Source organism: Mustela putorius, unplaced genomic scaffold (assembly GCF_011764305.1).
Source record: "Mustela putorius furo isolate JIRA1106 unplaced genomic scaffold, ASM1176430v1.1 tig00003834_pilon_pilon_pilon, whole genome shotgun sequence".
Lineage (NCBI taxonomy): Eukaryota > Metazoa > Chordata > Mammalia > Carnivora > Mustelidae > Mustela > Mustela putorius.
The window spans coordinates 55,648,423-55,671,926 of NW_025421987.1; the positions used below are offsets into that span (position 1 = coordinate 55,648,423).

General features: G+C 36.4%; 2 protein-coding genes across 9 annotated transcripts in view; one reads left to right on the forward strand and one right to left on the reverse strand.

Annotated features, from left to right (window-relative positions):
- The window catches only part of P2RY12 (purinergic receptor P2Y12), a 43,686-nt gene extending 42,208 nt beyond the window's left edge, over positions 1-1,478 (reverse strand). Inside the window, exon 1 of the mRNA XM_004755550.3 lies at positions 1,369-1,478. The gene's annotated coding sequence lies outside the window, so the exon portion shown is untranslated. The remainder of the gene's footprint in view (positions 1-1,368) is intronic.
- The window catches only part of MED12L (mediator complex subunit 12L), a 324,346-nt gene that overhangs the window by 280,565 nt on the left and 20,277 nt on the right, over positions 1-23,504 (forward strand). For 4 of the 8 annotated variants that reach the window (XM_045088517.1, XM_045088516.1, XM_045088518.1 and 1 more), the window contains 7 exons: positions 481-590; positions 781-916; positions 1,719-1,886; positions 3,893-4,255; positions 6,124-6,280; positions 9,753-9,964; positions 23,089-23,178. In XM_045088517.1, the coding sequence (XP_044944452.1) occupies positions 481-590; positions 781-916; positions 1,719-1,886; positions 3,893-4,255; positions 6,124-6,280; positions 9,753-9,964; positions 23,089-23,178 (1,236 nt within the window). The remainder of the gene's footprint in view (positions 1-480; positions 591-780; positions 917-1,718; positions 1,887-3,892; positions 4,256-6,123; positions 6,281-9,752; positions 9,965-23,088; positions 23,179-23,504) is intronic. The other 4 variants (XM_045088519.1, XM_045088520.1, XM_045088522.1 and 1 more) reach the window with 2 other exon arrangements.

The window sequence follows — 23,504 nt, forward strand, 5'->3', positions numbered from 1 at the left end:
CCTGCTCCTCAGTCGTCTGTGTTACTGGATATTTCCAAGTGTTAGTATGATAACAGGCTTAGATGCAGTAGTAATTGAATAACACAAAGTCACAGATAATCAACTCACCTGGTTTTGATCTCTTCAGATTGGACTAAAGTTATATGGTAAAACTGGGTGTTATGAAAGATTAGGACAAAAGAAAGTTAATTTTCCTATTATTTAATTCATATTGATGTTGTGCCCACACTCAGGTCCCTCTTCTCCTCCTATCCCACCCCCTTTTTTTGAAGGACCAAATACCTGTGCTGAAGGAACCAAAAAACAGTGACAAATAGGTAGCTAGGTAAGAGAGAAGGTATGATAACCCATAAATTAGAGTCTTGTTATTGTTTTCTGTCTGTCTTTTTGTTTTTTTAACAAATCAAAATTGGCTACATAAAGTGATGGGGATGGTATTTTCATTGTAATAGATTTTTATTGTATTTTTTCTCATGCCAGGTGGGCGGAATGTTTGACACTGTGCAGAGGAGCACCCAATGGACGACAGATTGGGCCCTCCTCCTCCTCCAGATCATTACTTCTGGAACTGTTGACATGCACACTAACAAGTATGTTCTTACTTCACATTTAGCACGCCGCATACATGCCTAGTAGAAGCTTTGATGGGCCGACTACAAATCACCTCTTACTCTCTTAGTTACCATCAAAGTTCAGTGCCTTAAATAAAAATGATTTTTAGTTAAGGGTATCTTGGTTTTGCTCTAAGGTGAAAATAAATTATTTTTTTCCCCCTCTTAGTGAATTATTCACAACAGTTCTTGACATGCTGGGTGTTTTAATCAATGGAACTTTAGCCTCAGACCTATCAAATGCATCCCCAGGAGGATCTGAAGAGAACAAACGTGCATACATGAATTTAGTAAAGAAACTGAAAGTAAGTTTGTGACCGCTTATATATTATGATCTCAAGTAGTTTATGCATTGTTTTATTACTGCATTTTACCTTAATTTACTGTGTTAAGTTAGATGTTATACGGTTATTTTGCTATTTGCCTTATCTCAGCTTACTAGTACTCAAAAGTTATAAGCGTATAGCTTGAAGATACTTCTTTAAAAAATGATATTCACAAAATATTTAACTTTCAAGGAACTCTAGAAATCTGTTATCAAATGTATAACAAAGATGCCCACATTGGATTTAGGATAAATCCATGCTTGGACTGGCTCGTATAATTGAAAAGTAACCATTTACATTGATATTTCTAAACCCAATTCATTTGAAAAACCAGTAGTTGAATCTTTGAAGTAAACTGTAAACAAATGATGCAGAAAAGAAAAAAGATCAATATGTCTGACGACCATAGCAATAAAATAACCAATGATTACCTTGAGGTCTGACCCTGGATTTGAGAACGTGTTCTGTGCTGCAGCCTCTGCCTTCTGCTGGCAACTACTACACGGGATTTTTGTCATTTCAGCACTGCGATACTTGTTGTGTAACCAGGGTCCCACTGTATGTGTTCTATTTTCTACTTAAATAGAAGAAATGAAACATACTCACTACTCTAATTGAAAGCAGCATCATAGACCATGTTCGAGGTTAAGGAACATTCTGGCTACAAAAAAGGAAATGTTTCATAGAGAAACTTCCTTCTCACTAACTTTTGCCTTCGTTGTAATTTCTGTCCCACTTCTCTATCTCTTTTTGTTTTGTTTGTTTGTTTGTTTGTTTTTAGAAAGAGCTAGGAGACAAGAGATCAGAAAGTATTGACAAAGTTCGACAGTTGCTACCTTTGCCAAAACAGACATGTGATGTCATCACTTGTGAACCTATGGGTTCCTTGATTGACACAAAGGGAAACAAAATTGCTGGATTCGACTCTATAGATAAAAAACAGGCAAGAGTAAATGTTTGTTTCTTGTATATATTTTCTTGTCTTCCTATAGGGTATAGGAAATGCCTCAATTTTACAGTTTCTTGATTTATTTTTTTTAAGCATAGTCTTGTCATTTATATGCTTTGGTTATTGGCATTATTGTATAGATATTCATTTAGTGCTGTACATGAACTTAACTTAAGTGAATTTGTGAAACCTGCTGAAGGAAAACTAAGTAAAAATGTATTGTTAAGGGGCACCTGGCTGGACCAGTTGGTTAAGCATCTGCCTTCACGTCAGTCGTGATCTCGGGGTCCTGAGGGTCCTGGGGGTCCTGGAATAGAGCCCAGTCCCTAACTCTCTGCTTAGCAGAGTGCTCTCTCTCAAATAAATATTTTTTTAAATGTATTGTAAAAATAAAAGAAGACAAAGACCAGGTGTGATTTTACTTCAGAGTTGACAATAATACGTTTAGATGAGAAAATTTTGATTGTTAAATTCTTCATGTAGTAAGCTATTTTGAGTAAAAAATATTTTTAGGGCGATGGTACTTAATTTTCTCCTCAGTTAAACGATATTTCATTGAACACCTGTTTTATATAGGATATTAAACAAGTTTCCCTTAAATATGAGAAGAGTGGTTGTTCTTATAGTGAACATGGAGCAACCACAGAGATGAAAGACAGAGCTCTTACCTTTAAGCAGAAGTAGACAATCACAGTGTGGTGAGATTTGTGTGTCATGGTACAGAGTGTCAGGGGGCCCTGAGAAATTGCTGTCACCCACCCTCAGGTAAGGAGTAGATAGTCAGAATAGGGTCCCCCACAAAACTGACACTTGAATTATTTTGAAGGATTAAGAGTTAGCTGGGAAGTAAGGAAGAATATAATTCAGGTCCATGGAAGAGTTTTCGCAAAGGTAAAAAAAGAAGGAGACTCTTGGGAGAAATGCAATGCTGCATTAATTCAGAGTAACCCAAGTACTCTTACCAGTGTGGAGACAGAAAAAGCTAGTGTTATGGGCTGGTTGAGTTTGTAGATTCATTTGGCTCTCTAGTGGTGAGACATCTAAAAACCATTTGGGTATTTGGTCTTTGCACTCAGGAAAGAAGTCCAAGCTCAAGGCAGTATTAGGAAACAAGTCAATTTATCATGGTAAATGAACCTTGATTTTGGATTAATCCATCAATGGAAGACTTATGTTGATAAGAACAGGAGCATTCATATCTTATGGAATGTCTGGTTAGTTGTTTTTGGGGTCATTCTGAGGAAAAATATTTTCTTCAAGTTGGTATGCCCAGGAAAGTACCAAGAGACATCACGAGTTAATGTTAAAAATAGGAAACTTTTATTTTCAGAAACAGAGTAGCATTTCCTCTTCTAAACTTGGTGGAGAGAAGCTTGAATTAAAGGACTTTATTTGCACCTGTTGGTATGAGTTACTTCTGTAGTAGTATTCCTTAACTATTCAGAAACTGGCTTATTAAGTATGTGAAAGATTCCTATACTGAATCAAGGCCAAACATGTTTGGACTGAAACTAATTTGAGTCCAATTAGAGGTTGATTGTAACTTGACTCTGAAGTTTTGTTTTATCTCAAAAACAACAACAACAACAACAACAACAAACTAGGATCCAAGGGGTTATAATTTATGATAATTTAATAAAGGTCAACATTGCAGTACTTTCCAAAAAGTGTTTTTTTTTCCTAAAAGCAAAACAAAGCAATAAAAACCCTAAATGAAAAATACCTAATTATAGTAAAGTATATTGGACCACCTGGTGTTGCAGCCTGAACAGAATATCATGTGGCTTAAAGAAATGCAGAATTGAACTTCAGGGATGGAATTCTTGCTGTGGCTCTCCAGTGATCTAGCTGGGTAACCCTGAGCTGGTGCATTTACCTGTCTGCTGCATGCTAGGGCGCTCTCCCCACCAGCCAGAAAGTTCTTTGTATCCATGTCCTAAGCAAGCTTGCCTCTGAGTTAGGAAAAGATCTGAACGTGAGCTCACAGAGCATTATCTCAACCACAGGGTCTCCAGGTCTCTACAAAGCAGAAGGTGTCCCCCTGGGATTTGTTTGAGGGTCAGAAGAACCCAGCGCCTCTCTCCTGGGCCTGGTTCGGGACTGTCCGAGTGGACCGAAAGGTGATCAAGTACGAGGAACAGCATCACCTGCTGCTGTATCACACACACCCTATGCCCAAGCCCCGAAGTTACTACCTCGAGCCGCTGCCCCTGCCTCCCGAGGAGGAAGAGGAAGAGCCCACATCTCCTGTCTCTCAGGAGCCGGAGAGGAAATCAGCTGAGCTGTCAGATCAGGGAAAAACCACAACAGACGAGGAGAAGAAGACAAAGGGAAGGAAGCGCAAGACGAAATCAAGCTCAAGAGTTGATGTGAGTAAGGGAAGTCAGGAGGCCTTTGGCTCACTAACACCTAGTGGGAGATTTAATCATGCCCAGAGTCTGTCCCTAGCAACAGGAAAAGCATTAGAAGCCTTATCGTAATAGTTGTAATCCTACCAAGGCTCTGTCTTAATTAATAGAATGGCAAATGAACAGTGACTTGTCACTGACAACAGGATTATAGCTTCTGATTTTCCCTCCTCCACTGTTCATTACTTTAATTTTAGGCTTCTCTTATGAATAATCTTTAATTAATATAATATTTCAGTGCCTCATAATTCCTCACATTTGAAACTTGAATTTCTTAGATCCCTAAAAATCTCATCTTCTTACATATTTGTATTATCTCATGTTTAAAATATTTATCATATTTTGAGCAGCTGACACCTGTAGTAAATTAATGTGAAAAACTATTTGCATTTCCCTAGCTAACATGTCATCTAATAAATACAGTAGGATGTTTCTGAGATTTCGTATTTTAGCATTCCATCTTACTATCCTGTGTGTGTGTGTGTGTGTGTGTGTGTGTGTGTGTGTGTATTCTTTAACATACTTTTAGAATTTATAAAGAATTAACACAATTTTTAAAAAGTTCCATTTCTTTTTTTCCCTATTAACCTTACCTACCTATAACCACATGCTCTTAAAAACAACAGAAATGTATGAGATGGTAATTTGGAAATAATTTCATAGCATTTATAGAATTAATGTATAAAAATGTCTTTATATTTAAATTCACCTGGAAAAATACTTGAGATTTTGTATAAAATTCATGGATATTCTTGTACAATGGAAGAAATATTCAGATTTGTTCTGAATATTTCATGATGTCATATTCAGATGTCATGTCTAATTATTCTAATTTACCTAAGTCAGAACCAAAACTTCTATTTTCCTAGCTGATATCTTGGTGATTAATATTTTTCTAGAGAAGACCACCATCACTTTTAGATGCTACTTGAATGGCAGTACCCTCTTTTCATGTAGTCTTCCTGCCAATATTTCTTTGTCTGGAAGAGGTGCTCAAAAAGATCCAGACTGCCGCTTCCTAAAATCTGGACTCTCCTAGCTCATCAGTCCACATGGATAGATTTCTGTTTTTTTCAGATACAAAAGTCCTTAAACCTCTCTTACTTCCTGAGTGTGTCCTGGTAATGTCCCTTCCTCCCATACTACTTCTGAAACTGCCCCTACCCAGCGGGTTATATTTCAGAGATCCAAGGATTTGTTTTTCCTTTATCCTTTAGGGCTAGACTAAGAGAAGGGGGCTGAGGGGTGGCAGGGAAATTGAGACACCTGGATGTGAACCTTAAAGACTTCGTATCTCTTAGAAGGAAGACAAAATCTGGGTGGGGAGACCGGGGTACAGGCAGATGGTGGAGAGTCTATGTCTTTAAATTGCTGCCTTGAAAACTGGCAATAAAATAATTGTCTAGGCCAGGGACTGGTCCTGAAGTATTGTGGGTCTTTCTGGCTTCATTCTCATCTAGACCCAACATACCAGCAAGGCTTCCTAAGGTGACCCAAGATGAAATGATCTCCAGAAACTCAGCATCTGAAGGTGTGGTTTCAGTTGTAGGCAGTGGTCAGTGTTGATGTGCTTTTAGTATTTTATAAACAAACTTTTATTTTCCCTCCACTTCGTAAGTCAAGTGTTTCCGGAGTCAAAAGTTTTTACTCAAATGAGTGTTAGGCAGAGAACACGCTGACACTCTTGCCTTCCAACTTCCCCTCTATAAAAACAGCCCTATCCACCGGAACAGGCACTGGCTCAAGTAATGTGATACGATGAACTTGCATTCATTATCTATATAGTTTGTGAAATTAAATAACTTTTTTTTTTTAACTTTATGTTGAAGGAGTATCCACAGAGCAACATATACCGAGTGCCTCCTAACTACTCACCCATTTCCTCCCAGATGTTGCACCATCCACAGTCCACCTTGTGGGGCTACAACCTCATGGGTCAGCCCCAGCAGCCGAGTTTTTTCCTTCAGAATCAATCTCTTACTCCAGGTATGTGAAGAGAGAGTGAGGTCGGGTCACTCTGAGATGAGCTTGGCGTTTTCTTTAATTTTAACCTGAAATCATCACAGGTTGGCGTTTTCTTTACTTTTAACCTGAAATCATCACAAAGCGTGGGAATTGCAAGAGCTGAGTTCTCAGTTGACATTCCTGTAATCCTTTCCACTTGAAATTTTTTTTTTCTTCTAAAATTAGGGTTTTTTAATATGTCTTTTAATCTATTTTTGATTGTCACATAGATATCATATTCTAATTGTAAGAATCAATTAATGCCTGGCATATAGAGTAATTTAGTATGTGTGTTGGGAGTGTTTCTCAAATGTTACAGTACGGTTTTAGTTGCTAGGTTATGTTCTGAGTTGGGAGATTTCATTCGATGTTAGAAGGAAATTAGCCACTGATGAAAATTTGCACTGTCAGATATAAAGTTGACAAAAGTTGTATGTTGTGAAATTTGTGTTTTTATCAGATATAGTTCTTATGGGTGTTTTTAAAAATTAGACGGTATTGCCCAGTATCTTCATTTTCTTGTGTTTTAAATTGTAAATTGTTTATACTGTGAAGTATCTCAGAAATTTGATTCACATAGATTGAGATATCAAAGAAGGAAAACTACTGCATCTGTAGTAAATGCCCCTGATTTTAGTATTGCTTCCTTTCAAGCCCAAGTAGGCTTTATATCTGGAATGAACATTTCCTAAATAAAAATCTCTTAGAAATGAATTTATTTATTTTTTTTTTTCTAAATGACAGTTTGCTTGTTCAACAAATGGTGTATTTTGAGATCTTAGTCTGTATGTTGGGATTTTTATTGTAATTTGAGTATGACATCTTGAGGCCTAGGAAAGACATTGTTTGATTCTTGGCTTACAGCAGGGGAGAATCCATATTTTGTCATCTATTAGAGGTTGAGAGGACTGGTCTGGAAGTTAGAGTTCTAGGTTCAGGACTGGCTCAACCACTCCCTGCTGTGTAATCTTGACCAGGTCTTAATCTCTCTGTGCCTTAGCTTGGTTATCTGTACAAGAGATACTTTAATATATGTCCTCATAGAGTAGGTGATTCAATTATTTATTCAACAAAATGCTTTGAACTTCATAATGTTCCAGACTCTGTTTTGGGTGATAGGGTATTACAGTACACAAAATGAATAAAAGTGTTCATTCATCTTTGATTGCTGGAATAAGGGTTATATTATACATGCACACACATATACTGTGTATGTGTATAATTTAAAGTAAATTTTAGGCTCCATAGCTCAGGGGTTAGAGCACTGGTCTTGTATGGTAATTTAAAAAATGTAGCACACAGATGATGGCCTACCCCTAATTCAGCAAATGATCTTAACATATTCCTACCTCAGGGCATTTGCATCTGCTGCCCGCCACCCCCCTTGCCTGGAGTGCTCACACTTAGATATTTTCCATGGCTCATTGCCTCCCTCCTTAGGGCTTGGTCAGATGCCATTTTCTCAGTGGGCTTCTATTGACCACCCTCTTTTATAAATGGTAAGCCACACCCCTTCCCTACACCCTGTTCCCCTCTCCTTTCTATTTCTCCATAGATCAGCACTTGGTTATATGCTATGTATTTAACTTACTTAACTGATTTATTACCCAGCTTTCCCACAATACTCTGTTGGGGCAGGTATGTTTTCTGTTTTGTTCACTATAGTATCCTCAGAACTTAGAGCAACATCTGGCTTTTAGTAAGCTCTTAAAAACAGGTTGCTGAATGAGTGAATGCAGACTATAAAAGAGTAAACTAGACAATCAATGATAAGTGTGGAAAATAATACACCATCATTTTCTCATTTGACTTTCTCTTTTCAGTTCCAAAGTTCTTGTGAATTCTGTAGCATTTTTAAACACCAATTCAGTATGAATTAAAGGCTAAGTATTTTATAAAGACCTATGTTTTCTTTCCCTAAAATACTATAAAAGGTATTTATAAGTTAAGGAAGTTTACGTATTAGGTAAGTTTTAAGTACGATGACATGTAAGAAAAAATGTTAAATAAAGCAAGCATTTATAGGGGTTTTCTATGTGTGAATTGATTTTTGTAAAATGATGAATCCTATGAAGTTGAAGAGTGTGTACACTCTGCTTTCATTCATATATAGTTAAAATGCAGAGCCATATGCTCCCTCAATACACATGTGTGTATATACTCCCCCCAACACAGTTTCTCTTTTTTTCTCATGTATACGCACCATTATGGTAAAGTTATAAAGAAATGTTTGAGAATATTAAATACTGTATTCAGAATTCAGCATTTAGTGAGAGAAGGTGAGGAAAGTAAGTAGGTAGGAATATACAGAATGCTTCAGGGATACTTAACCCTGTTTCTATAGTTAGCTCAAAGCTACAAGATTATAAAAAAGGAAAATTAAAAGAACATAGACTATGGCCTAATCTTTAGAAAGAATCCCCTTTACCTATAAAATAGCCCATTAAATTTTTATGGATTAGTATAGTTCCAGTTCTTGCTTCAACAAAAGTTACCTTGCCATATGTTCTTAAATTGACTTTCCTCTTTTTTCCCAGTGTTCTTCAAATGCTGCTGAATGATTTCATAAATCACATTGCTGGTTGTGGTTCTGAGTCTTTAAAAGAATGTGGGTTTTCAGCTTTAAAATGTTTGTTCCCACCATACAGCTTACTTTAAAAAAAAAAAAAAAAGAGAGAAAACATCTTTTGTGAGATAATTTAAGTAGAGGATTTCTTACACATACATGAAAGAATATAAACTATCTGGTAAATCACTGATTGACACCTCATTTGAAGCCAACAAATACTGAAAATCTTTCCTCCCAAACTCTTAAAGGCATTTAACAAATTATGTATGCTAATATGTTAAGGATTTCCTTTGATTTCTCAGGCATCCCTATAATCAATGTCTCCTGTTGATTTCAAGCCTTTAGAAACATGTTTTGTCTTTCGAGTCATGGTATTTGAAGTTTCTAAGCCTTTCAAGTTTTGAAAATATTTTCATGCCCTCTATGAGGAAAGAGGCATTTTTATTTTGTCATGGTAAACTTAAATACCATGAGCTTCAAATTTGTTTAAAATGACAAAAGGGTTTCTATGCCTGGCTTAGGACACTTGGCAAATACACCACGAAGACAGGACGCTCTGTGCAGGTAATGTATTCCCCAGGGCCTTGCATAATTTAAAACCCATGAGTCTGTTTCAGGCGTTTCAGTTTACCAGCCAAAGTGGGGCCTCTGTGAAATAATTGAAATACTATAATTCACTCCTGCATCACTGCCCCCATTCTTTGGGAATGAGGCAGTACTCAGCATATCTTTAATATTTATTTGTATAGTGTGAGGTGGGGCCTTATTTTCCATTTGCTTGTAAAGTGAGGCTTAGAAGGTAAGGTTTCTGCGTTTTGATAAAATAGAGAAGACCTGTTGCATTAGCACGAGTTATAGAGCCCTTCTGTCTGGTTGCTTTTGTAGGTGGCTCCAGACTGGACCCCACGGGCTCCTTCGTCCCCACCAACACCAAGCAAGCTCTGTCCAACATGCTACAGCGGCGCTCGGGCGCCATGATGCAGCCGCCCCCGCTGCACGCCATCACCTCGCAGCAGCAGTTGATACAGATGAAGCTTCTGCAGCAACAGCAGCAGCAACGGCTCCTCAGGCAAGCCCAGGCTCGACCTTTCCAACAGGTTTGTCTGGATCCAGCAGTGGAGACCTCTGCCTTTTGTTGGCTCCTCTAGCTAGGGATGAGTGTGAGGTAGGGGGCGTATTCTTCCTGCTGGTGTATCCCTGAGATCTCGGGTGAGCGCAGGTGTAGCTCTCCTATAGCTTTATACCTCTGGTGTATTTTACTTTTATCACCGATCCATTAGGAACTTTAAGTATCTTAGATTCTTTGAAAGTACACCTTAAAGCTAGAAGAGCTGATGACCCTCCAGTCACTGAGAAGCAGAAGGCCTTTCATCCCTATAGTGACCCTAACTGAGCACTCATTCTGTATAATTATCACCATATTCTGTACTCCTTTTAGCTCTTACTTTTGTTTATTATTATTAGATTGAACACTCTGAAGTTGTATCTCTAAAGTCCTGATGTTTCTTAGGTTTCTCCCTATGGTGCCCTGCCTAGAGTCCATTTTCAGTATGTATTTCTATAGGAACGAATATATTACAAATAATAGTATATGGATACTTTCAATTTCATTTTTGATTTATATCATTTTTTTGTGTGTCCTATAATTCAGTTTTCTTTAACTTTTGAGATAACAGCAATTGTTCAACAAAATGATATAAAAAGAGGAGGTGAGCTTGGGGACCCCCTGTTTCTATATACTTTTTTTGACTTACCAATTTTTCAAAAAAAAATGCACTATTTTGATAAGGCTGATGAGGATATTAATAATAACAGCTAACACTTATAGAGCACTTACTATTTGCCAAAACATTTCTATGCGCTTTTAATGTATTAGTTATCTAAGATCCCACAATAATCCTGAGATTTAGGTACTTTTTTGAACCTCAAAGGAAGTAGACAATCCACAGGTATATCCTGCTCTAAGAAAAATGATAAAACTTTGAAATTAGCAAAAAATCCTAATGCTTTAAAAAAAAGAATATCCTTTATGTCTTGCTAACCTTTCTAGGCCTATCTCCGTTGTGTAATTTACGGCACTTTTGCATTCAGTCCACTTAGTGATTCGAAAGGCTGGAGGTGGGATGGTGAGTTACATGGTCTTGAAAATGGTTCTTGTTTTTACATGTATTACAAGAAGGACAGGAGAGAGGAAATAGGTCAACTGCATGCTTGTCTCTCCCTGACCTCTAGCCATTGCTCAAACTCCCTGGATGTCAGGTAAGATGAGCCTAAGTTGCTTCTTACAAGGAAGTGATGAGGATTTGATTAAAATACTAAGAAATACTTATCTTGCTTAAATAAGTGGCACTTCTGAAGCCATTTAAAAACTTCAGTGGGATTTTAGCTGTTCTTCAGGATGAGCAAAAATAGTTGTTATCATTGTTTCAAATCTTGTCAAGATTTAAAAAAACTTGCTGTAAGTTGAGTAACCATCCCAGCAGAGTGAATGCACCTCCTTTTTTAAGGTAATTTAGACCTAAGTTAAAATTTACCTTCCACTCACTTTTTTTTTTTTTCCCATATCTACCTTTTTATCACAAGGTGTGATTTGTCTTATCAACAGCCCACTTTCAGACTTTTACTCCAAAGCTCAGTTTTGAATTGCTCTAAGTGATTCCTAGCATGGGGGAAAACTCGCTGGGCCATTTATAGGTAAAAGCTTCCCTTCTGATACAAGTCATGACAAGCAATTTCCTCTAAAGCACATTTTTTTTTTTTAAAGGAATTGAATAGAAAAGCCTACATATAAGCAAGGATGCTTGCATATTTGGAGAAGACAAGCCTATGACCTAAAATGTTACCTGCAGGAACCCATTACTTCTACATTTTTTCCTCAAAATAGTCAAAAGTACCTGACTATTCTACTATTCTTTTACACCAGGTAGAACTGTATTGCTTGTACTAATAAGAATTAACAAGTAGTTCATTTTTCTGATTTTTTTTTTTGCCAGCTGTTTCTTTTTTTCTTTTCTTCTCATTATTTTTGTCTTAACTTCCTTCCTTTCTTTTTTTGAGAAGTTGAGTATTCCTTCTTCGAGCAGTAAAAGTACAACTTCGTAACAGTGATGGTACAATAGTTACCTTCCCCTCAAAGTCTCTGATGGACTTTGAGAAACAGATATATATATTTTTTAATCTCAACATTTTTCAAATGTTGGACACGTGAGGGAAAGCAGTATTCTTCTAAGGAAGTGAAATATATCCGTGGAGCAGTGAGATGGTTGTATAGTCCCACCTAGAGTCAGTGAGGTCACATGTAGCATTTGCCAGAGGGCCTGCACCTAGAAGGTTTGGGGGAAATGTTAGTTCCTTTCCTCTCATGCACAAATGATAAATATACCTAGAATCTAGCTAAGTAAGGTATTGTGGCAGGAAAAAGTTCTCCTTGTGGTAATCCTTAAGCTGGAATAAAGGCAGCATCATATGGAATACAAGTGATAATGTTAAGTTGTTTTAAGATATGGTTCTGGATGCAGTTGTTTTTCTAATAAGTAATGACCTGTATCCTTTTTGATATGAAAAAATAGAGAAATGTTGATCCTAATTTTGTCCAGGACCATTTTTTCAGTTTACATGCCTACATATAATGTGATGATCTCTAGCTATGTAAGAACTTGTCATGTCTTTATTTCTTATGAAATAGAAGCCATTTTTATTCTTATCCTAGCAATTTTCTAATTCTAGGAATCCATTTTCTTAAATGTTACAGATGTGTTAGAGAATTTTCGTTGATCTAAACCTTCAAAACTGAATTTTAGAATTTTAGCAGGTACTTATTTTAAAGACTGATGAGTTTCTCCAAGCCTTGGATGTGACTGCTCCCTAGGCCAGGAGCTCCCACCCCCTGGTAGCCCTCTTCTGATAAGGTCAGACACAGGATCTCATAGTCTGTATTATCTTTACATCTAATGAAGAGAGAGGGTAGGAATTTATGAAAGGCTTATCAAATGAATGCATGTTTTTGAGAAAATATTTCCAGGAGCCTTGGGCTTCCTAGTAGTCTCAATCCTTGGCAGTCTCATTTTTATCTACAAACTTATCTCAGCTTTCCTGAGTGCTTCCAGAAACTTCTTCCAGTGATCTGTTATGGTTCTTTTGAAAACCTAGATGGGGAAGGGAAAACATAAATTTGTAGATTCTGGATATGGCTCAGACCAAACAAAAGAATCCCCTTAGCCTCTTCCCACTTTAATGGAAAGGAATCATCTAACCTTGGATGGTGCACAATGAAAACTACAATATAGTTATAAAATAACCCTCTGTCCACTACAGAAACTGAATATCTGCTTTAGTTGTAATTTTTCTGTTATGGATCATTCTTATATTTCCTAAAAAATGTATTAGGGTATTGGTGTAGTGTTTAGAAAACAGATTCTAAATAGCTTGGATAACTTTAAGTATTTTCAATCAAATTATTTAATGCAATGATTGTAATTGACTGGACTTTCTTACATCTCTAATACCTAGTGGTATACATAAGGATGTTCTGGCAAGGAAACTTATTTTCATTGTTTTAGTTACACTCTTTATCCAGGAAAGTAAAAATGATCATTCTCTGTTCTTTACTCAATGTCCCTTATGTAAAGGGGGTTCTCACCATAGCGAATGTCACCTTTCTGTGCCTCAAAGCCTCATCTATAAAATGGAGTTAATGCAATATTTACTTTAAAGAGTTCATGTGAAATCCATGTTAAAATATACCTAATAGCCCTTACAACAGTGGCTGGCTCATAGTAAGTGCTCAAAAAATGTTAGCTGTCATACTTGTTAATGTTTTATTAGTATCATGAATGTATTATTTCAAAGGAAGTCTCTGTCCCATAAAAATGATTTTTATTTTCGTAAATATCTAAAGAATTGAAAGAGTAAGAACACTTCAAATGCTTCCCTCCTGTTGTTATATTAATTGTCACTAATAAGACTGGTGCTCATTGGCTGCCCGTAGAAGAGGCGAGTAAGAAGGAATGTTGTTTAGTTTTCCTAGTAGCCATTCTGGTTTCTTAAAGCAGTGAATTTTTACTGTCTAAATTGTATAATACAAACTTGAGAGGGGCTGATTCCAATTTCAGTGTTAAAAATATACTTGTGTTCTATTTTCTGCATATCATATGGAAATCACAAAAATATAGAATATTGGTAAAAATAATGCAAAATGCTGCTTAAATTGTTTTCCAGTCCTCTTTCTTACATCCAATATTTTTCTTGTGACAGAAGGAACTTACTTCATCACCTCCTCTTCCCCAACAACACCCCCGCCCATATCAGTTTTCTATGGAGGGGGCTTTTGGAGGGAATCTAAGTTTTGATCCATGAAAAGAACTTAATTGTTTGCTTTGTTTTATGGTAAAGCTTTATCCCAATTTCCCCCATTCAGTGCACAAAATCATTTTGCTGTTCCTTGTAGTTATCAGTCCCAGCCAATTTATTTTAGTAGTCCAGAGAAAGACAAACTATGTTTAGCTTAAATTTGGCTGAAACAGATTTGGAAGAATGCAATTGGTTATAGGCTACAGATAATCATATGGATATTGATGACATTAAAGAGGAAGATTTCTGATAGAGGAGGGACATGATGTGTCCACTAATAGCTGGGGGTACTTGTAAGAACATTAAGTTATTACCCACATGGCAGGTGTTATCATTGTTTATCTAAGTGAAGGAATAAGATAACTTAATAAAGAACAATGACTGAGTCAGATCCTCCCAGAGTAGTTAGCTCCCTGGCAAAAGTAAATCTGTAACATCCTGAAAACATGCCTCTTGGATTGATGTTACCCATTTAAGTTGAGTGGCTACCCTTTGTCTTGAACTTTTGAACTCTTACCCTAGGAATAGAGCATCACCTTGGAATATCTGTTTCCTTTATTCTCTCCCTCTCTCACTCTCTAGAGGTGTATGTCAAACATACGGAGAAGAATAGAAAATATAACAACACTAATGGACTCACTACCTAGCTTCACTGAGGAATAATGTTCTGCCATTGGTCATTCAAAAAAAATAAAACATTATAGTATGTCTACTCTCATTTCCTTCTTTCCTATAAAGAGGTATCACTATCAAGACTTTAGTGTTTTTCTTTCTTATGATTTTTTTAATACATTTACTATATATTTTTGCAACCATTAACATAAACATATAGTATTAATTTTGTACTTGAAACATAATATCACATGTATTGTTTTGTTTTGCAACTTTTTATTTTGATCAATTTTGAATTTTATCTACTTTGTTTTATTCATTTGTCTTGGATGCTAGTCCATTATGGATATTAGCATAATATTTATCCATTCTCCTGTTGATGATCATTTATATCCAGATTTTATTTACTGTTAACAATGCAGCACTAAACACATTTAGTATGTTTCTTCTGGACATATGGAGGAAATTAGGTAGGGTATGTATTTGGAAGTCGAGATGCTGATTGTATTTCCAAAGTAGTGGTGATTTTCATCAGTTATAAATGAGTTTTTTCCTTTCTTCACATCCCCACTAATGCTTGATGTTGTCCGATCGTAATTTTCTCATTCAGAGCAGGTGAAACAGTAACAGGACATTTAATTTCTGTTTCCCAATTACCTGTGAATTTAGGCTTCTTTTATAACTTTATTAGCTATTCAAGGTTTCCCTTCTGTAATTTTCCTGATAGTGTAATTTCTGTGTATTTCACAATAATTTTATTCTTATTTGCTGAAGGTAGACAGAATAGCCTTTTGAAACACACCTTGAGATTTGACAATTGCCTTTACCGTAGTCACTGAGATAGTATAATTTAAATACATCTCAATGACAAAAATGAACTTTGGAGAAAATCCTGGAACTAGTAAGTATGTCCTGAACCCTATGATTTTGTTCCTTGAATAGAAACTGCTATGTCTAGGGAAGTGGGTGCTTTACTTAATATTTGGCATTTCTCTGCTATTTGGATGATGAAAAAAATGTTCATTTAATTTGCTGAAATTATAATTAGACACCTAAAGTCTGGAAAATAATGGACACAACTTGATTTTTTTTTTTTTTAATTTTTTATTTGACAGAGATCACAAGTAGGCAGAGAGGCAGGCTGAGAGTGAGAGGTGGAAGCAGGCTCCCTGCCGAGCAGAGAGCCCAATGCGGGGTTCAATCCCAGGACCCTGAGATCATGACCTGAGCCGAAGGCAGAGGCTTAATCCACTGAACCACCCAGGCGCCCCAACACAACTTGATTTTTAGGAGAGAGGAGAGAAGGTGCAGGTGTTGTGTGGACAACTAATAGAAGTAATATTAGTAATATTATTTAATAACTAATAGAAAGATAGTTTTCAGATCCGAATACAAATGTACAGATGCAGTGAATTATATATCTACACCTAATATAGTGAGAAGAGATATTTGCTCGGGAAAGTCTTCCTATAATTTTTAGTCCTTGGTATAATAAAATACTTTTTCTATTAGGATTGATAGTCCTTTGCCTTATCTTTAAACTCAGTGAGAAGAAATTTTTTAACATCTCAGAAAAAATATCACTTGGGATCCATTTATAAAAATGATCAAACAAGTGAATTATTTACCTGAGAAAGAGAATTTTTCCACAGGCATGTAGTTACTTTTTTCTAAATCAGAGTTTCTGTTAGTGTGTAAACTTTGGTGGCCCTGGAATGATTTGTTGTCTGTTTTAGTTAATTGTGCGGTTAACCTAATGCCCAGTTTTCATTTGCACTTAGGATGGAGCTATCTAATTCTATATCTTTCAACAGTATATGACCCACTGACTTGTTCACTTAATGTCTTGTGTGTTTAATGTGACCCACATGTCCCGAGTTGTCCCACTGGCTGTAGGCTGTGAAGGACTCTGACATCCTGTTGCTCTCAGTGGAGTCCCAACATCCCTTAGTTACAGCAATCGTCTGTCTGATAGTCCTCCTACTTCATCTGTGTCACTAGTTAACTTCTGGGTTCTGCTTTGCCCTTTTATGAATATTACCATATGTGTCCAGTCTATAGTGATGTCATTGGTGTATGAATTAATAAAGCCTTTGTTAGGGCATGGGTTTTTAAGTCTTGACTCGTGAAACATTGTTTTAAAATGAAGTATTTCATATGTATTGTGGCTGCCCACATCACTAGGCTAAAAAAATCTTATCTGTATTGTCTGCCGTTTTCTTGCTGTCCCCTTTCTGTAGGACTTCTGTAACTCTGCTGTCTCCCTACTGGAAGACTTTGACAACATAATGGTAACACCCCTGCTGTCATTCCTTTTTCTGTCCTTTTTTTTTTTTTTTTTTTTTTAAGTAAACTTTTATAGCATTACTCTTTGAGCATCAGAGTGAGAAGCGGGGTATTCTTCCATAGCTGGTAAAATTTAGAGTCCTCATTTCACTGTTACTCACCTGATTTATGTTTGAGACTGTAACACAGAATCATGAATGCATCGACCATGTTCGATTTAATGGGATTTATTTCTGACAGTTTTTCCCTTTGATTGCCTCATGATTTTCATCATTTATGTGTACGGTATAGAAACCAATGGATGTTCATGGCCTGGGCTTGGGAACGTAGAGCAGTTTGTGCACCTTCCTCTCAGTTCCAATTTTGAACCCATCTATTCCTGAGCTCTTGCTTCCGTTTGTGGTAATTCACATCATTAGCAGAGGAACGCATGGCATGCTGATTCATAGGCCAGTGCAAGATAACGCAAACCGCGTGGTTATGAAACACACCCTTCTCATCACATCCCACTCACTGGCTATTCTGAAATTCTCCACAGAACGCATCATCTCTATTTTCTTTCTGGGACGGAGAGGATGTTTTTTTTGAGCATAGGTCTTGTGCATGCATGCCCTAAGACTTCACCTCTTCCGCTTTGCCTGGGCTAGCTAAGAATGCATGTTTTGCATTAAATTACTTATAGGTTTCTGTATCAGGTAGCCAACCCACAACATAAACCCAAGAAGCATTAGAATATAAAAGAGCACACATCTCAGATGTGAATGTAAGTCAACTTGTTTCACTGCCAATTTTAATGGAAACATTTTCTGTACATTGGTGAAAATGTCCATAACTGCATATTCAAGCTTTGAAAATTTTAGGTTATTAAATACTTGTTATGTGGGCAATTTCTTTAGTAATTATTCAGCAAGGAAAAGTTTTGGAGACTTCTGAAAAGAATCAATTTTTCTAGACACTTTGTGGTGTATAGAGTGGGTGACATTTTTATTTAAAAACTTAAAGTAAACTTGCTCAGATTAAAAAGTATTTTGCAGATAGTTTATGTTTGCTGTTGGGCATTTTGCTCAGATAATAATGCAACTTGGATAAAAGAGAATTTGCATCAATCAATGATTTTACTTTTTTTAAAAAACGCATGTTTATCAAGTATTTAAAGTCAAGGTTCTGTGCTTTCTATATTCATTCAGATTAATGGAAGTGCATGTCTATATCTTTGCTATCCTTGTCACCATTCTTAATTTCCTTTAATTTTCTCTAGTATTAAGAATGTAGTAAATGTAAATGCTCAACCTATTCATCTATTCATCACTTACGGGCATATTAAGAGTGTATTTTAAAAGTTCATTATTGTGTGAGGTGTTTATTTCAGAATGAATCAGTTTGTTCCAGCCATTAATGTTACTGTTAATTGATTCTCAACCAAGTTATATTTTATATAAGAGCATTATAAAAAAATCAAGCATAACTGGTCAGCTAGACCTCCTGAATTTATAGAATTTTCTCTGTGTCTATTGTCTGCAATCAAAATACACCAGTATGGTGTAATGACCATAATTTCTGGTTCACACCATGTGTTATTTTAGCCTTAGGCACCATTACTCAGTATCTTCCGAACCAGTAGTCGCAAATAAAACCCTTTTTGCTAGATGACTCATAAAACATTACCCACTGATTTTCAATGGGGACTTTGTATTATTCCTAAATCAGCATTATTAGAAAGAAAGTCGCAAAATCTGGCTGTGGATTTTTTCTCTACTTGAGACACTTACACACCGTTGAAAAGTTACTAAATAGGGATTTCAAAAATCCATTGTTAGTGGACTGAGTGGATAAAAAATCCCTGATCCTGAAATTCTGATTGTCGTGCTTTCTGCCAGCTAATTGGAGGCGTAATCGATTCTCTTTTAGAAAGAGGTCTTACCATTTTTTTTAGTTGACTGAGGGAGAGTAATCACTAAATGAAGAGAACAAGACCAGAAGAATGAAAATTATGTTTCAGGATGATTTATGAAGAATTTTTAACTTACTGGATGCATTTATTTCAAATAATGCAAAAGGCCTTTGAGTCACCGTCTCTTTGAGTTCAGATACTTCCCTTGTCTGATTACAGATAAAGCCGTAAGAGAGAATTGTTCATATAAAGGCCAGGAAGATGGGTCAGTATTGAATAGCTCAGCTTCTTAAGGCTTTAGAAGGTGGAAGTTTAAAAAAAAAAAAAAAATCGTGGATTTATGTTTCTTATATAGAAGCAAGCCCAAAGCAAAGTACATAGACACAAACTTAGAGAGACCACATGTAGGAATTCACTTCAGGTAACAATGTAGAGATGTCTATATAGTTGCCAGAACTTCCCAGTTAGCTGTGGCTTATTCCTTTAGCACATGTGGAGTCAGGTATCTGAGCCATGGGACCTTGAGCAGGGGCACAGCCATGTGTTATTTTCTCTTCTAGTGATGTGCTCAAATTCAGATGTCAACTGGCTAGACACAATTATTTGGTCAAAAACTGGCTTCCCTCCCACCTTGTTGTTTGCCTCACATAAGAATGCGAATTTCTTTCTTTCTTTTTTTTTTTTTTTAAAGATTTTATTTACTTGAAAGGGAGAGAAACAGGGACAGAGCATGAGTACAGGGAAGGAGGCAGAGGGAGAAGTAGATCCCCCCTCCCCCCAACAGTGAGCCTGATGTGGGGCTCTATCCCAGGACCTTGAGATCAAGACCCGAGCCAAAGGTAGAGGTTTAACTGACTGAACCACCCGGGTGCCCCTAAAAATATGAACTTAACATTACCTTTGGTTGTTTCAGTTAAACGGAATACATCAAGAGGGGGGAAATTGAGCTACTCTGCAGATATTAATGCACAAATAAGTAATCATTAGAATGATAGATGCTAAAAATTAAAATTGAATTTTTAAAAAGATAGTGCTAAAAAATATGGAGCTATTCGGAAGCACTTGGTAAACTAATTTATGGTGAAGTATGAATCCAAATTTACTTCTGGAATTCTTGGTTAACAGATAAAACTAAATTAAATCTTAGATTTTTCTCAGTATTTATTGAGCACTTAGTATGTGCCAGACACCATGCTAGAAACTGTTTAAAAATAAAGCTTAGAATGTTTTCAGAAAATAACAAATAAGTGGATATGTGTAACTAAGGTGACCATATGTCCTGATTTGCCAGGCTTGGTCACACTTTGTACCTCTTGTCCTGTCCTTTCACAGTTGGATGATACATTATGTAGTCTCTTCTTGGTTTAATGAAGCAAAACCACCCCCACTAATGTTAAGAAACTTACTAAAACTGAGTCTTTAGTATCCTTGCTTATTCCCACACTTTGGTCCTTGTTTGGCATTGGTAAACTATTTCAAGTCACTAAAGGAACTTCTTATTTGCTTTGTATTCAACAAATTCAGCTGATTGTAAAATTATGATATAATGTGTTTCTAGCATTATTCTGGGGAAAATCAAAAGGAGGGCATTTCAGTTCTGTGGGAGAGAAGGGGTATCTTTCTTTCAAGGAAACATGATGATAAAGCCATGCACAGAGTACATGGGGACGTCGGCCAGCTTGGAGTGTCTGATTTTTCCAGGAAGGATATTGCAAATCTGAATTATTACCTATTATATAATTCAGGAAAAATTGGTGGTAGGAAAAAGCATAGTATGTTCATAAATAGTTTACCTTGAGACGAAAATGACAGAGAATACATGAATTTTACAGTGTAAAAACCATATGTGAGATTTCTTATCCCTTTCTGTTTCTTTGAAAGTTATTCTTTTAACTTACACATTAATCTGTGATTTTTTTTAAAATGTAGAATAGTTTTAAAGTCCTATTTCTTGTGTCCATGATCTCAACTGTTACTTGCCAATGAGAATGTAACTGAGCTATTTCCCTTCTAAGTATTCTAGTTTACTCCACATGTAAGTCATAGTTCTTTTTTTTTTAATTAATTTTTTATTTTTTATAAACATATATTTTTATCCCCAGGGGTACAGGTCTGTGAATCACCAGGTTTACACACTTCACAGCACTCACCAAAGCACATACCCTCCCCAATGTCCATAATCCCACCCCCTTCTCCCAAACCCCTCCCCCCAGCAACCCTGTCTTCAATAAGTAGAGGAGGAGTAAGCAGTGTGAAAAGGTCTGTCTTTATGTATCTGCATGCAACTGTCACACACAGATCACATCTTGTTTCCCTCTAAGACAAAACAGGGTGTGGGAATTGTAAGCTACTATGGATCTCGAGATTTTAACTCACACATAAATAATTCTTTTTTCTTCCTTTCTGTAAAAAGGATAATGTGCAAATATTTGTCCCCATAAAAAAGCAAAATAGTGTGTTTCAGAGACCTTATAGGGCATTGTTAGGGAGCATGGATTTGAGGAGCGGCATTTAACAATGTGGTTGATGCAGTTTTTGGAAGACCAAAAGCCTTTCAGATATTCTGGGGGGAAAAGTTGGCAGGTCCCTGATGGCCATGCTGCTGTGGAATGAGTTGGGACTATTTTCCTTAGACCCAAGTAAATATAGACATAATTGCACTTGGATTAATCAGCTAAAAGCTGAGGGTATCTTTATGGTCCCTTATTCTTGAAATTTAGGTACTTGTTGAAGCTATTCTATGCACTCTCAGAAACTTTTGTTTGGCCCATGGATGGGTGGATAGTCAGCTTAAGAAATGCTCCCAAGTAATTTTTATGAGGACCAGAGAATTTTACTATAGAATGTATACATTTGGTTTCAATATTTTAGTAACAAATCTTAATAAGATTCTCTTTTTTATTAGAGTGAGTTGTAGAGGCTCCATGTCACTAAAGGGTAAGCACCTAGTGAAGATTTAAATATTTTCATTTTTAATATCACATATGGAGACATCTTGTCATAATGGTGAGAGCCCTGGTTGAGTTCAGATAATGGCTCTGCCAGGTCGAGCTTGGTGAGCTTGGTAAACTTCTTAAGCTCATTGAATCTGGCTTTTTCTCTGAAGAAAATGAGTGAGGATGATCCTCTCTTTTTGCAGAGCTCTTGTGAGAAAATGGGAGTAAGACCAAGAAGTGCAGTCTCTGGGACGTTAGAATAGATGGTTAATAAGTGCTGGTGTTTGCCCTCTAAAATTAAATGTTCAGTTTTCTCTCTGTTAGAAGAGTCTACACGACTTTCCAAACACATTAAATGGTGTTACAGAAGTATAGTTTAACACTTTTGGAAAATGAGGTTATCTGTTCTATAAAAGAATAGTAAAATATTTTGGAGTAAACCCTGTTCTTTATAATTAGTAAGTCCTGTAAAAACCTAGGGATGGTTGGAAGCTAGACCTCTTTTTGGGATGATTATTGCAAGCTCCCATGAAATAGCTTCTGACACCATAAAAACACATACAGCTGCTCTTATAAATATATTTCTTTTTCAAAGGACAACACGTGTATTAAGACTGGTAAGCAGAATTTCGTTGGTTTCATATTGTAGCTCGTTAGAATTATATTTGCTATTGATGTATTGTAAATTTTTATTCTAAATAATGATTAGTTGTAGGAGATACCAAATTCATCTCTTGACTACATGGTTAAATAGATAATTTTTAGATCACTTGAAGAAACTTCATTAAAAACTCATGAAATTTGTATGTGTCTCATGCCTTTCAGTCTAGAGGGGCATTTATATCCTGGGCTATACAGGAAAGCTGTCTCAGAGCTTTTCTGATAGGTGGACCATCAATTATTTTGGCTTTTATTTATGTCTGTGTTACTGTTGGAAACATCTACAGTCTTTGAAATAAGTAAATTTTATAGTCTTTACATACCTAGAAAATTGATGAGAAGTTATATTTAATGCAGTATGGAAATCTCTAAGTTGTATAATCATCGAATAGGATTTGGTGTCCTGTGTTATCAGGGTTATTAGCCAGGAGTGCAAATGATGTGCTTGCTGTTATGATCAAGAGTCCACCTCGGCTTTGTTTTCCAGGGCCCACCAGGGGACCAGGCTGCTCTCTTTGCTGCACAGGCTCGGCCCTCCCCTCAGCTGTCCCAGTACCCAGGGCTGCAGCAAGCACAGGTATCTGCATTTGCTTTGTAGATGCTGTTGGGATTTTTAATATTTTTTGAAATGGGAAACCAAATAAATGGGCGTGTAGAAAGTAGTACCTCTGCTTATAATTGACCTCTCAAAAAAGGCATTCCCAGTGATCAACAAGTCACAACTGACTGATTTAAAGAACATAAAACATTTCAGAACGTTCTGGAGTTAAAATTATAAATACCTTTGTACTAATGATGATGGTAGATGTTGAAATGCTTCACAGTCCCAGAATACTTATTTTATGTTATAATGAATAATGATGTAATTGGTGATGGAATTTATTGTATTAAAAGATAAGGTTG